At 37.5% G+C, this 14318-nt stretch overlaps 1 protein-coding gene across 3 annotated transcripts in view; it reads right to left on the reverse strand.

The window, feature by feature from the left end:
- The window catches only part of PTPRK (protein tyrosine phosphatase receptor type K), a 322787-nt gene that overhangs the window by 27221 nt on the left and 281248 nt on the right, over positions 1 to 14318 (reverse strand). For 2 of the 3 annotated variants that reach the window (XM_065632504.1, XM_065632501.1), the window contains exons 13-14: positions 8709 to 8847; positions 1771 to 1931 (exon numbers count right to left, since the gene is read on the reverse strand). In XM_065632504.1, the coding sequence (XP_065488576.1) occupies positions 1771 to 1931; positions 8709 to 8847 (300 nt within the window). The remainder of the gene's footprint in view (positions 1 to 1770; positions 1932 to 8708; positions 8848 to 14318) is intronic. The other variant, XM_065632502.1, reaches the window with a different exon arrangement.

The raw sequence follows: 14318 nt of genomic DNA on the forward strand, positions 1-14318 counted from the left end.
ACTCAAATATCTCATCTCAAAATAAAATGGTATTCCTTTAAAGCCTTCCAGGCAATTAAAAAAATTATATACATATTTACAGTTAATAGCTTTTTTCTGTACCATGTCAAAGATATTACTCTTAATGAGCACAGAAAAATCACAGATACACTGACATAGACATTTGAATAAAATTCACAGAATTTTATAATCCACTATCACAACTAGAACCATGCAGAGACAAACGTGCTGTTTTGGACAGAAATGGTGGGATCTAGAATTTGGTTTTGTTTCAATCTGGAACAAAAACTTAAAATATCAACAGCTCTGTGCCAAAAATGAGCTCCAGTTCTCAAGTATTCTGCCTAAAAGCTTGTTGCATAGCAGGAAACCTCAGAAGCTCGGAAGGTTCTTTGCCTCAGCATAGACGATGGTCAGGAAAACTCAATCCTCCAACACCCCAAAAAATCACATACCTAGGATGCTGGAAAAGAGTGATGCCAAACTTCTTTGCCAACTAACCACGACAGCTGTGTGGCTGAGGCTCATGGGCTCTTGGCATAATGTCAGTCCATCTGGAAGGCTGCCCAAGCACCTGGCAGCCCTGGCTCACTAGGCCATGTAGGTTCCTCATGGCTACTTTGCCTGGGATCCACCATGACTTAGTCCAAATGGAAGTGTCTTTGCAAACCTGCCTCCACAAATTTCAGTGCCAATAAGACACCAAACTTTGGAGAATTTTCAAAGAGTTCCAGCCAAATCTGAGTAGAAAACCTCGCGGGCTGTTACTAAACTCCCGTTTATAATTGGCTATGAGACACTTAAAATGTTAGCACTATGCAGTTTGGTAAGCTTCAATAAACCAAGCAATAAACCCTCCTCTAAAATCCATTTCCCTTACAACACTCAGGAAAGAACTTAACAGCCTTAAGGGACGTATTTTGCTCAAGCGTGGTAAGCAGTATGGGAGGCAAGCGAAGATGGAGTGCCTTTCTCAAAATATGGCAATTCAGAAGCAGCTCAGGCTGCTCAGATCTGTTTAAAGCCAAGCCACAAGTCCATGTAGCTGTGACAAGGTCAGGTTCCCACCAGCTCTGTGGCAGAACTGTGTCCCTTCGATTACTTATACACTAGTTTTCAGATACTCAGAGTCTGCCAGTGGAGTATTTTACTTTTGTGCAAAGCATAGTGCGGATGCTGGGAGGCAGATGTACTGGACAGTGGTAGCTAGAACCCAGACACTTGACAGTCAGAAACCCAAACTGCCAAACTTTTCAAAACCAGACAGTTGGCAAGCCTACAAAAAAGGAATACAAATACAGAGCTAATTTGCAGATATATTAACAAGCTCATTCCTAAACTTCACAAACAGCAAGGAAAATCGTCAGTGTTTCCTTCTGTTATAATGTCCTTACTGCCAAAAGAAAGAAATTAATTTGGACCTCATATTGTTATTCACTACAGACATGGTGTTACGCAGTAATATTTAACATGTTGGTATTAAATACCCTCATGAGGGAAAACTCAATTTCAGATTTTAGTTGAGATATTCTAGAAGTATAATATTTTCCATAGAACAAGTATCAATTCATACTGAAAGCACATGTAAACATTTAAATAATCGGCCACATACCAATAAGGATAACATCCAAACATGTCTACTCAACCTTGGGGTTTACCAGTGTTCCTAGAAAACCTGTAGCTTACAACAATTCTCCTTAAAAAGTAGGATTGTTTTCCATGTTTCTGTATTCACCTGCGCTCCAGAGTATCTATCACTGTCGTACTTACATCTGGGGCTGAAGTTATGAGAGTCCATAAATGTGATGGAAAGGGGATCCTCTGCATGCAGGGTGCTCTGGTCAGCGTAACTCCTGTCCATCGCGTTCACCATGTGTGTCATCTCCTGGCGGGTGGTCCCCATGGCATCTTTGCGCTTCTTTGCAAGTTTGCTGCCCAGCCAAAAAAAAAAACCCAAACCATCTTAATATTTGATGAATATTGATGTCTACAGTAATCAACATCTATAATCCTGAGTGACTGAAAAGCCTGGCTGAATTTCCTGTGTACAGCTTTTTCAGGGTGATATTGATAAAACTCTGTACGCTGCTACAAAAGAGTCATGATCATGTGTTTTCTGTAGACACACAAAAGCTGTAATGGAAGTGCTAACTTCTGTACCCTGGTAATATTTTTTTTTTCCTGCAGAGTAATTACACTAATATAAACAAATTAGAGAATATAATTACATTTTAACTGAAATGATAAATAAGAAGCATCTGTGCATGCAGTTTTATCAACCATCTCCATTTAAATGTTTTGATTTTATATATGGATAATTCATTCCCCTTGCTTGCCTTGCTAGAAAGAAATAATCTAATCTAAATTATTTTGTTAGTCAAGAAACCTAGGAAATAACAAAAGAAACATAATTATTTTACATGCATTCATATACCTTTTATGTTAAAAGGCGTTCTTCTCGTTCTGTACACAAGACACAACATGATACCATACTTTGATCCTGACAGTGAACTTTGGTTCTTTGAAAAACGAACAAGCCCCCCTCACTACTCTACCCTTTCACGCAGTTTGGGAACATCTTAAATTTTGACATTAACAGTCTTACACTCTGAACGTAGCACAGTTAAACAGGAGCCTGATCTGTACAACTAAACGCCCCAAATTAACAGCCAAAGCCCTGAAAGCGCACACTTCTGAAATATCTCTCAGTTCTTTCCTTTTGATGAAGAACTAGAAGTGATTTTCACTGTCTCCAGAAGTCAGATGGAAGTCGACAATGTATTTTAATTATCATTTAGAGCCTACTACTCTTAAAGCACGCATCTCCAGCAGTAGGAAGTATGCAGAGCAGCAAGAAGTGCACCTTGGTTCCGCAGGAACCTGTGACGCATTAAACTGTTCTGAAATCTCTCTGTTTTCATCTGAAGCTGTGACTGCAATGTAACAGATAGCCAACCTGCTCATTTGGATAAATCTGACACCACATGGGAGGGATGCAATCATCACAAAAAATCCTGTGTTCTTGAAAATGTATGTTTAAAACACAACTTAGCTTCCCAGCTTTTTCTGCATAAAATATCATCAAATACCCTGTTAACTGTTCACACAGTGCTTATCTTACATTTCTCTGACTAAAAGGACTGCTTGCTCTGCCTCTGTTCTCCAATAACTTTTAATATTCTGTGCCACACTCTAATAGTAGACAAAAAGTGTAAATTATCCGTCCATGTCAAGTCCTGGAACATCCACCAGAAAGGACCTACACCTCTAGGGCAGAAGAACTTCATGGTTTTGCATATTTAAGAAAATGTTAGAGGACTGTTTATTAAGCTAATAAGTCTTGGTTCACAATAAGGGGCCACAAAGTAGGATACAGATGGACAAAGCACTCCTGGGAATACTAAAGATACTTTCACTAATCAGACTTCTCTCCTTATTTTGTTCTGCTCTCCCTACTATCACCCCCCCTTTCTTTTCCCCATTTACAAATAGACTAGTTGGAAAATTGCTACTCAATAACCCTCTTGCTACAAAAATCCCAAAGGTGGTCTCGAAACCTATCATTTTTTCATCAAACCCTTGTGATGTACACAAGTGTCCTCTGTGTATCAGTTGTTCAGTGACAATTGAAAAACCAGTGACAGTTGGATGTCTCCCTTAAAATGCTTTATTTTATATGTTTACTCCACACATTCCTATTTACTTAAGAAAAGCTGGTTAAAATGATACTCCGGTTGAACAAATGATGACCATCAGAACTTCCAGAAGTAAAACTGCTTGAGCTTTATAACTGGTTCCCGATACTATCAAAGCTTACACAGAACTGGCATTTCTAGTTCAGACTGGTTTTTTGAGTTTCAAAGCCTTTCAGATAGTCTCCACACACTGAAGATCTCCTTTTTCTAATGCCACCTCAGAAACGGAACAAAAAGACTATGACATCTCAACTCTCGGCTATATTAAGCCTTCCTTTGAAGCATCACTTTGTAACAAAACTTGCTAGCTATGCTAAATAAATCAACAGCTATTAAGGCTTTCAAGTTATTAGCTTATTACAGTAGCTGCTTTCTAATTCTTATGTTCTGCTTCAACTCCTAAAAAGGCCTATTGTGTTGTAGCGCTGCAACCCAAAGCTGCTGGGAAATGGGAGGACAGCTGTATTGTTCAACAGCTCCTGGCTCCCTCCGGGTTTGACTTCTTTTTCCTTTCCTTTTCTCCCTTCCTTCACTCAGCTGAAGGCACATCCAATCTAGGCTTCACGATAGTTAACCAAACCGTTACGTTAAAGTACTTGAGGCTGACAGAAAGTGTAAATGATTCTCATTATCTCCTAAAGGATCCAGTTGGGTGAACCTGCGCAGGTGGGGGTTTCAGTGGGAGCTGGAGGGGAAAAGTGCTCCATCATAGGATGAAACTGTGCGGTTAATTATCTTGAGCTGAAGCAATTGTTATTTAACAAGGAAATTATAATTTGTCACAATAAACTGGAGAACAGCAGTTAGCTAAACCAGCTTAGCTTTTTTTTTTTAATTTATTTTTAAGTTTGTTTAAAGAAGTAGACTAATCTGCTTATAAACGTGGAAGAGTATTATCAGACAACACTGGTTCATCAAAGCACTTGAGAGTGTTCTTAGATCCCCTCTGAAGTCAAGGGCTTTATGCATTTATTTAAAATTAAGAATGTAACTAGTTTGCTCAATCACAGCCAAAAGTGCTGCCAGCCCTCACAATAACTCATTTGGTCAACACATACAGAAAAAGTCTATTTTGCTTCAATGAAGCAAAACTTTATGCAGCCAATGTCATAAAGTAAGATCCACACTTCAGACTGTGTATGCAAAGTGCCTCACAAGCAATAGATGCGGACCACTTCGCAAAAATATTTCTGTTAAAAAAAAAAAAAAAAAGAAAGGTTGGTATCACACGTGTTGCTCTGTCATTCATTGGCAGGGCAGAGACCAGTTTATAAAGGTCTGGCATCTGCCTATGATCTGCGTAGGAAAAGTGGTGCACAGGATCTCTCCTGGTAACTGATACGCTAAGAAAGAACAATTTGTGATTTACAAGCACAATTCTCTTGCTAGGAAAAGAGGTTTTTTCCTTAGTGTGAGATGTGTCGCTGTGAATCATAATGCAAATTAAATTATGATTACAATAAACTAAAATGATAGTCATGGAAAAAAAAACTGCAGCAAAAAGCAAAAGTCTCAATATACAGTTAGAAATACAATATCCCTTTTAAAAAAACCCACAGGGTAAGAGTAACAGGAACAATGATACGAGCAATTTTTCAAGCCTGAGAATAAAGAAAGGTAACTATCAATAAAACTTTAGGAAAATTATAGACTGTTTTTCTTTTTTAAAAAGGGATACTGCCTCTTTAAAACATGTAAAATAGTAAGTCACCCATATTCTACTTACAGATAGTAGGAGTAAGAATAGTAGCTCCTCCTGGCAAGCAAATCACAGACAGTGGAAAAAGAGAAGCAATGGTGAATGAAAAGCGTGACTCTGTCACATTCAATAAAGCAGAGAAATGTGCGTTTAAAAAAAAAATTGAGAAATTCATGTTTCTTTGGTTAGCATTTCAACTTGCTCATGCACAAATTAGCCTTACTTTGCCATGCAATTAAAAAAAATACACTAGCATATAAAAATGATTTGTTTTTTAGAAAGATCGCTTGAGAAAATTACATGCTGAGATTTCATTTATTGCCCAAAAATTTGAAAATTAAATGGATTGTGTATTTTCAACATGCAGTTCAGCATAATGATTACCACCTAGATGTCATGACAAATGAACAGCTGTGTACAAATCTCGTGCAGTAAATATGCTTTTTACTTTTCAGTTACAAAAACTAGAGATTGCATTAATAAATACATTTAATCAGAAAACAAATTTCATCTCATTCATTTTAATATCTTTATTGGTACACAGATGTATACGTATATGTTTGTATGCGTACTATATGTAGCTATATGAGTACACACCTTTTAAAGAATGCATGTTTACAACAGATGCGTGTGTACTGACATATATACCACACATTTCCTGAATGCAAACATATGTTTTCTATTTTAAAATGTTACAATTGGAAATGCTGATGTAGTCATGCTAAGCATTAAAGATATGGAAGGTAAACAAATGGAAGGAAATGAAGGACATTTGGAAACAGTCCAACAATGACTTGGAAAATAAAAATGGCATTGCTTGTTAAAGATGCAGTATCCCTTTTCTTAGTTGGTTTGATTACTCCGGCAAAACTCCGTAAGAGCTGTTAAGAGCTTCATTCGGGAAAACTTCAATTTGTACAAAATGGTCAGGCGAAGCCTAAAACATCTCAAGCTCATGAACAAAACTGCTTAGTACTCCATTTTTCAATAAAATGTAATGCTGCATTTAATCAGATTGAGATAGCGATGGCTGTGTATATGACTTAATTAACCAATGAAAATGCAGAAACCATTGTTTTATCAACTTTTCTGTATAATAAGCTGCAGTCAATTCAGGTACCAAAAGGGATACTACATAATGGATCACCGAATATGTACACTACAGAAGATGATGCAAACGGATCGGTTTTCAGTCCCACCACAACTAAGTGAAGTGTGTTTATGTGCGTGTGAACGTGTCAGGGTTTTTATAGCTGTCCTTGGCTTCATTGTATTAATTGCCCTGATTCACTAGATGGACTGAATTAACTCAGGTTTACAAAAGTTTTAGATGCTTTTTGTAAGAGACCTTAACTAAAGCTGGTATTAAAGAAAAAAAAAAACCTGCCCACTTTTCCTTGGGGGGCGTTGGCACGGCACACCTATAACATACACGATAGACAACCAATTAAACTATCATGATGAAAAATTGCCAAACATTAAAGATTCATTAAGCAGGTTAATTTCTCACATATTTTGAATACAAAATACTACAGAGTTTAGAAATGTTATGTGTGTTAGCATGATGATCAAGTGTCATTCCTAAGAGGGCACTGCCTTTGCAGGTTCAGAGGAAGGAAGGGGGAAAAAAGGGAAATTTTAAAATATAATTTCATGGAGATAATTAACTTTCATCAAACAATTCAACACTGAAAGTCTAAAAGGACTCTGAATACAAGAGGTAAAAAGGACAGGAAAAAACAAACACATTGAATTTTATTTTTGTTACCTGCGAAACTAGTTAATCCCATTTGGAAGTGACCGACATTCTGCAGTGGCAGACAGTCTCTCTCTCTCTCACACACACACACACGTGCACACACAGAGTCTTCTGTTAAACATAAGGGGACCACTGCAACATGCACTGAGGAGATGAGACTCCTCAGCACATACTTTGCAATAAAGCTATAAAATAGAGATTTCTTCCTGAAAGCTGAAAAACAAATTTTTGTTTGTTTTTCAGAAGTTGTGTAAATAAAGAAAATTGGCTGACTGTATGTCTTTTTTGCATATGATGAGTTGGACCTTTTGCATATGTGTTAATTCTTGACCACAGAGGTAAACAACAGAGAAAAGTAAAAGCACTTTTGGGAAAAATCACATATGTAGCTAACTAACACAGAACACTATAAGCATACCTAATGTTTCTAATGCAGACGTTTCTTCTCCAAGTTATATATCTCCAGGGATAATTGTAAAGAGGCAATAAATTAAAAAAATCTAATGCAAACCAGTAATTATAACATACAGAATGATCTCAGGTACAATATCACTTTTTTTCTTAATCTTTAAAAATAATAGCAAGCTGCATTTCAGATGAACATTGGCAACATTTACAAATTTACTTTTCTTTAAGACTTCTGCAAAAGGTGAGGGAATGCAATGCACACAGCACTGGAACACAAAAGGTCTCATTCTACCCAAGGGAAATCAGCTTGTGCCCTGCGAAGGGGACCCACGGATGGGGGACAACACAGAAAGAGAGGAACTGGGTTCGATGCTGTAACTACGGATTTATAGAGCCATGTTATGAACTTTTACACCAGCTGGAAAGAGTTGCAACTACTGGGAAGTCAAGACTTAAAACTGACCAAGCAATAGAGTAGCACGATTTACTATAGGTAGGAGCATTTGGATGCGGAGTTAGCATTGTACGATGCCAGAAGATGGCGATATTGCTTACTGCCTAAGAAAGCACTGAAAAAAATTAAAATTCATTCAAATTAATACACTTTTAAACAATTTCATGCACTAAAGACTCACTAGATAATTTTACAGTGACGTGGTATGACTTTTAAGGAAAAACTCCAGGTTTACAAATAAATAGAGGTATAAAATTACATTATTTTGCAAGTTGGATAACATACAGATACAAATAACTCATTAAGGCTGCATATAGAAAATCAAATTCATTAGGTGATTACAACATGAAAAATGCAGTAAGTTACTCTATTTTTCTTTGCTTATATAAAAAAAAAAGGCTCCATGAATTTCTTTTATGCCCATTTTAGTATTCTGTTCAATCATCCCACTGCTACTTAAATCTACTTGGAAATAAATAAGTCTGAAAAAATATAACTATAAAGAAGTCTTCTCTAAATCCATCGTAAGAATCACAGCAAAAACAAGAGGAAAACACATAGATCTGATCTAAAAACTGATGTGAGCTACTGGTCCTCTAACTCTTTTTTTTTTTTTAAAGACCTGTAAAAAAAATCCATTTAGTTATTGTTTTATATGGAGGAAAGAGGGATCAGCATAGATAATTTCCTTACCTTTTTTTGACGATCAATATGACAACAAGGAGAAGTAGGATGAATACTAGAATTCCAGCACTTATTCCTGCTATTTTCACCACTCGATCTGTTTGTTTAGCCGGATCTGGAATCACCTCAGGTTCTTCTGTTGCTGCTGCTAAATGAATCAAAAAAGAAGTTGCTTAAACATGTAAGTGCTAGAGACAAAAAAATCATCATTGGTGATAATTCCCAAATATGTGTACGTTTTAATACAGTAGCCAGAATATAGATACGTTTCATGTGTTTATACATCTAGAAATATCATATTGACACACTACAGATTTCAATCTATATGCTGTACATTTGCAGCACCAAGTATATGACCATATAGGTGTGTATACAGTTGTGTGTATGTATATATCTCTATATAAAATTTCATGTATATGGAAGTGTATATGCTTCTGGATTTCCAAACAAGTTACTGTAATACAAAGCAGAAGACAAAGCAGAGACAATCTATCAACTAAATCATCATTACTTCCTTTAATGTTATTTTTTCAGATATTAAATATTGAATATTTAACACTGATTAGTGAGATTATGTTAACTCACAAACAGTAAATTAAACTGTTTTCCAAGCTGCACCCAACACCGTGAACTCTAGTCCTTCTCTCCTTCACCCAATTTCTGTCCACCTTTGTATATTAATTCACCTTACAGCATCTAGCCTGAGATCTGCATTCTACTGGGAATTTTTATTCTCCAAAAAAGGCCATCCATAAAGCCAAACCTAAAGTCAGCAGTAGTTTTATTTCTGTTTATAGGCCCTGAAAAAAAATAAAATATCGCTGCTCTACACAGAGCTGAAACCACTCTGTAACACAGCTGAGTGGGCTGAGGCCACAGGTTACAGCAGAGAAGAAAACAGAATATATATGAAAGCACGCAGCCATTCACTCTGCACCTTTATGCATCACAGCCTGGTGTACAAAGGATCAGGAACATGAGATTTTTCAGCCTGGCAAAAATATCAAAAAATAGAAATAGTTTTCAGCCAGGGGTAAAATCCTATGAGGTGTTTACTTGTAAAATAGGAAACAGCTCTTCAGTTCTCTAGTTCTTACTTTCTAAGGCCGTGCTCACAGGCACGGATGGGTACATGTAGTTGCTTGCTTTCTCTCCAACCCTTCTTCTCTCTCTCCAACCGTTCTTCCCTCACTCTCCACCCAGCATGCAGCAAATGCCACTTGACCTCTTCCCCCTCACAGCAGCTGCACATGGAGTAATTACAAGCAGTTGGTATCATCATGCCCGTGTCATTACACAGAAAATTCCTTTACTCTGAAACTAGGAGGCTTCTCAACAGACCACCAAAACAAGCAGAACGAAAACCGAGGAGAAGCCACACCAGAGAAAGACTATTGCTCCCCCAAAAATCTGCTCCATGGGCCTTTCAGAAAGCCAGTGTAGTCAGCAACAGGGATAACTGGTATCTAATCCTTTCTGATTTTAACCACGTTACCCAGACTGTTTCTATTTGGGTTCTGTGTGCAGGAACCGTTATTATCTTTTGAGGGAAGGATCACGCTGATGTTTTAAATCACACTTTATTACTTGTTTTTGTAACCTACATCTCAGCATTATCTGAACCGCTTACTAACGTCTTACCCTCAGAACAACCTTCTGAGTTAGGAACATGCTCTCTTCCACCCATGTGAGAGCTAGGCAGACAACGAGAGATCTGGCAGTGCTTTAATCATAAAACTTAATCATCATCATAAGACTTCATCATCATAATCATCTCTCTCCCCTACAGCTTGAACTCTGTCTGCTGAGAAATACTAAATGCTTCCTCCTTTGTGTAAATACATGCCTGTGTGCACATATGCATACATAACCTGTGTGGACTCAATACTATATATTTTTTTCGCATTATGAGTGTTGTTGAGGTGTCTAGGGGTAAGAGTGAGGATCAGCTAAGTGGTGTGTTTATGTGTAGCTGCATATGCACAACACATACACACAAGTTAGAATGCCACAGACACATATGATGCTGTCTAACAGAGAAAACAAGGGGATGACTTTTGAGGTTAAACTGGAAGAAGAAGGTGTTCAAGATCTTCAGTGCCAACAACGACAGTCTACTATTAGCTGGGCTGGATGTGACAAACAGGAATGAACATTTGATAAGCAGTAGAGCCAAAATGCCAATCTGTAGGGTCAAAAGACCACTCAAAGCTAAAATATAAATGGCTTTACATGCCAATGTGAAAAAATCTCCTGTTTGCTGCTTGGGGTACTGAGAAACAGCAAGATCGGGGAAGGGTAGAGAGGGGAACACGCAAGAGTGGAATAGTCACTGTGTCTGGAATCACCATGAGTACAACACGAGTGCAGCTGGGTAGCTCTGACCTGGCAAAGGTAAGAACTACTCAAGCTGCAAAATAAGGCATGAACAAGAGATTTAGTTGGGTGGATGGAGATTTAAGGCCAGGTCTTCGAGAGATTTCAAAATATGAATCACAAGGATTGGATGTGACCTGAAGACACATTTGAAAAGGTGAAGGCTCAAAATACACCCCAAAATACAGGCTTTGAGCCTTGATCAGGACGCTGGTATTTTCACAGAAGTATTAGTGAGAGGTGAGAGAGCAGAGGGGAAAGAATGAGAGACCTGTCTCACACTTCCCTGGAGAAAGATATGACCCTTATTGCTTGATAGAGCAAGCTGCAATATAGGTGCTTCCCAGAGTCACATTTAAAATTATTGCTTGGCTACTCACAATGCTATTTCATTCAGAAAAATTACCTTAGAGAAACAACTATACAGTTCTCAGAAAATTTGAAGGAAAGGCTACTGCACGAGTTTACTTATTTGTCTAACTTAAGCACTGGTGTTTTATTATATATTCTGTAAGAAATGATTGAGTTTGGATCATCAGTAACTGTTCAAAATGGAGCTCTCTGTCCAAGTTTTCAGAACAGTGGAAAACCAGGAGGATATCATCTGCTTGTCCATTTATTCTGGCTTCCTTACAATAAGGGGTCTGAAGTAAGAGACAGTAACTCATTCCATGAGCTTTAATACTGCTTATGAGATAAAGCTGGTGCCCACTGGAAATGTACCACAGCGGAGAAAAATTAGCAGAGAAAAATTATATTGAATAGTCATAGACTAAGCAAGCGTATAACCAGTGCTTGAGACTCCTCTATCCAATCTATGATCAAAACACCACCTCTCTCTCCAGTATCAACAGCAAAATTGCTTTTGACTTAAATGAAGCCAGGATTATTATATGAATAGATAATATATGGATTCTCTAGATTAAATGTTACATTTGGGGACTATATGAAAGCAATTATAGATATAAATCATGCTGTAATCTATTATTCATGTGTGTGTGCATTGTATGCAATGAAGTATATTATTTTGAGGAAGCCATTGAATGTAGCATTGAATCATTTAGTTTAAAGTGTATTGTAAAAAGCATGTGTGAGCTTACACGTACACAGCCAAAGGACAAAACCAGAAACCTTGTGCCTGCCTGTTAAACTTATCTGTGTAAGTCAGCATCTCCTGGTTGCTGATTACACAAGGACTACAGCAGCAAGAGGAATCCTGCTTACTCTGAGAATTTGCTCTCTCTATCGTCTGGACTACAAGACTGTCAGGACTTTTGTTTCTCTGAAGTCACTCTTCTATAGGCTGAACTGCTGGCTTGCCAAACAAAGAAACTCAGCTAACCACGGCTTCACCAAGGGCAAATCTTGCCTAACTAATCTAGTGGCCTTCTATGACGGAGTGACTATATCAGCGGACAGAGGAAAGCCTACTGATGTCATCCATCTTGACTTCTGTAAGCCTTTGACAAGGTCTCCCACAACATCTTTCTCTCTAAAGGGGAGAGATGGAGTAGTTAAAATTTGTATTATTTTGATAATTGGAGTTAACTCTGTATATTTCTAGACAAGGTAAAAATGATCTAAAATTATTTAAGTTACAAAAACACCTGCTTTACTAATTCCTAACATTCCTTTCTTACATCTTGAAAGGCAGACCTTGAACCTTGCATTGTAATAGAATGATGAACATATGAAAATGGACTCCCTATTGGCTATTAATTCCTTTGGACAGCCTTACTCCAACAGACCTTCAATTAAGTGTTAATTTTTACAATATCCTTGCATATTACCACATTTTTTCACAATTTGACCCTGTAAGTCTAAAAAGGGATAATCCTACAGTTTCCAACTAGCGCAAAGTCATCTTGCATAAAATTTTCAAGAGGAGTTTCTTGTCTCAAACAGGGAGCTAACTGCAGTTTTCGCCCCTGTAAGAATAATTACCTGCACAGAAGATTTATGAGCTAGACCAGGGGGAGAACACTTGATTCTGCAACTTATCCACTTACCTTTCTTCTGTTCAGAACAGTAGCAGCAATCATAGTCCCATTCACAAAGTACATAAAATAACTCGATCCAGTGATTTTGTCTCTGCACATTGCCAATAACAGTCACCACATAAGAAGCAATTTTCCTTGTTTTCATGGATACTCAAGGACAATATTCAATCAGTTGAATTCCATGATCAATAGCATGAAGTTCAACTGTGAACAGCACTAAATTAGACTAGGATTGCTAACACTCTCAGGGACAGCAAATTCTGAACAGTTAGTGAGGTCGAGTCCATCTTATTCTCATAATTTGCTGATATATCTAATTCCTCTAAATTTTCATAGTGTTTTTAATTAAATACACATAAAAATCTAACACTCATTTCTAAAACTGAGTGTTTTCCTAATATTCATACTTAATTCTTAAAGTATACCACGGCATAAGGAATCTAGTCACGGCATATATTGCTTTACCGTCTTCTTCCTTCTGAGGTTCAGAATTTACACACAACCTTGCAAAATTGTCAGAGAATTTATGAGACTCAGCACAAAATCTATTCACCTATACCTTCCTAAGGAGATGATGTTGGAACCAAGATAATGATATTCCACTTGTTCATCCAAACGAAATTATTCAAGCAAAAAATTCTGGTAGGATTTTGCAGGGTTGCTTGTGTGGTACAACTCAGAGAACAGCCCAGCCTTCTAAAAGACAGCTTTTAAATCAGAGGTTTTGAACAAGATTTTATACGTAACCTTCTCACCATACCATTTGACTTTCTTAACATTCACAGCATTTTATGCTGGGTTTCCTTTATGTGAGTGAGGGAAGAAACTCTGTTTTATGCATGATTAAAGCTGCTATTTTATTACACTGCATTTTCTTTGAATGTTAATTTCTGGTTGTGGCAGATCTTTGAATTCTCACAAACTGGTGTAACTGCTGCATAGCTTGATATTCAAAATAGCTCTGCTCAAGATAATCTGTTCTGTACCTTTGTTACGTGGCATTCAAAAACTTTTAATTAAAAACAGGAATGACGTCTGAATGAGTTCAACAAGGTAACATCAGGATAATATCAAATGAAACTGGTGTTCCAGCCAGTCAGTCTACCAGCTGAGAAAAGGGCTCTTTGAGAAACCACGAAAGATTCTCTGCTTAGTATTTTCTTTTAGACTGCTCTGCCCTGTGTTTTAACGATCTGCCTGAAAGACCGTTCTATCTCCATCAGTTTTGTTTTGTTACTGCTTT

The sequence above is a fragment of the Caloenas nicobarica genome, chromosome 3 (genome assembly GCF_036013445.1).
Source record: "Caloenas nicobarica isolate bCalNic1 chromosome 3, bCalNic1.hap1, whole genome shotgun sequence".
Classification (NCBI taxonomy): domain Eukaryota; kingdom Metazoa; phylum Chordata; class Aves; order Columbiformes; family Columbidae; genus Caloenas; species Caloenas nicobarica.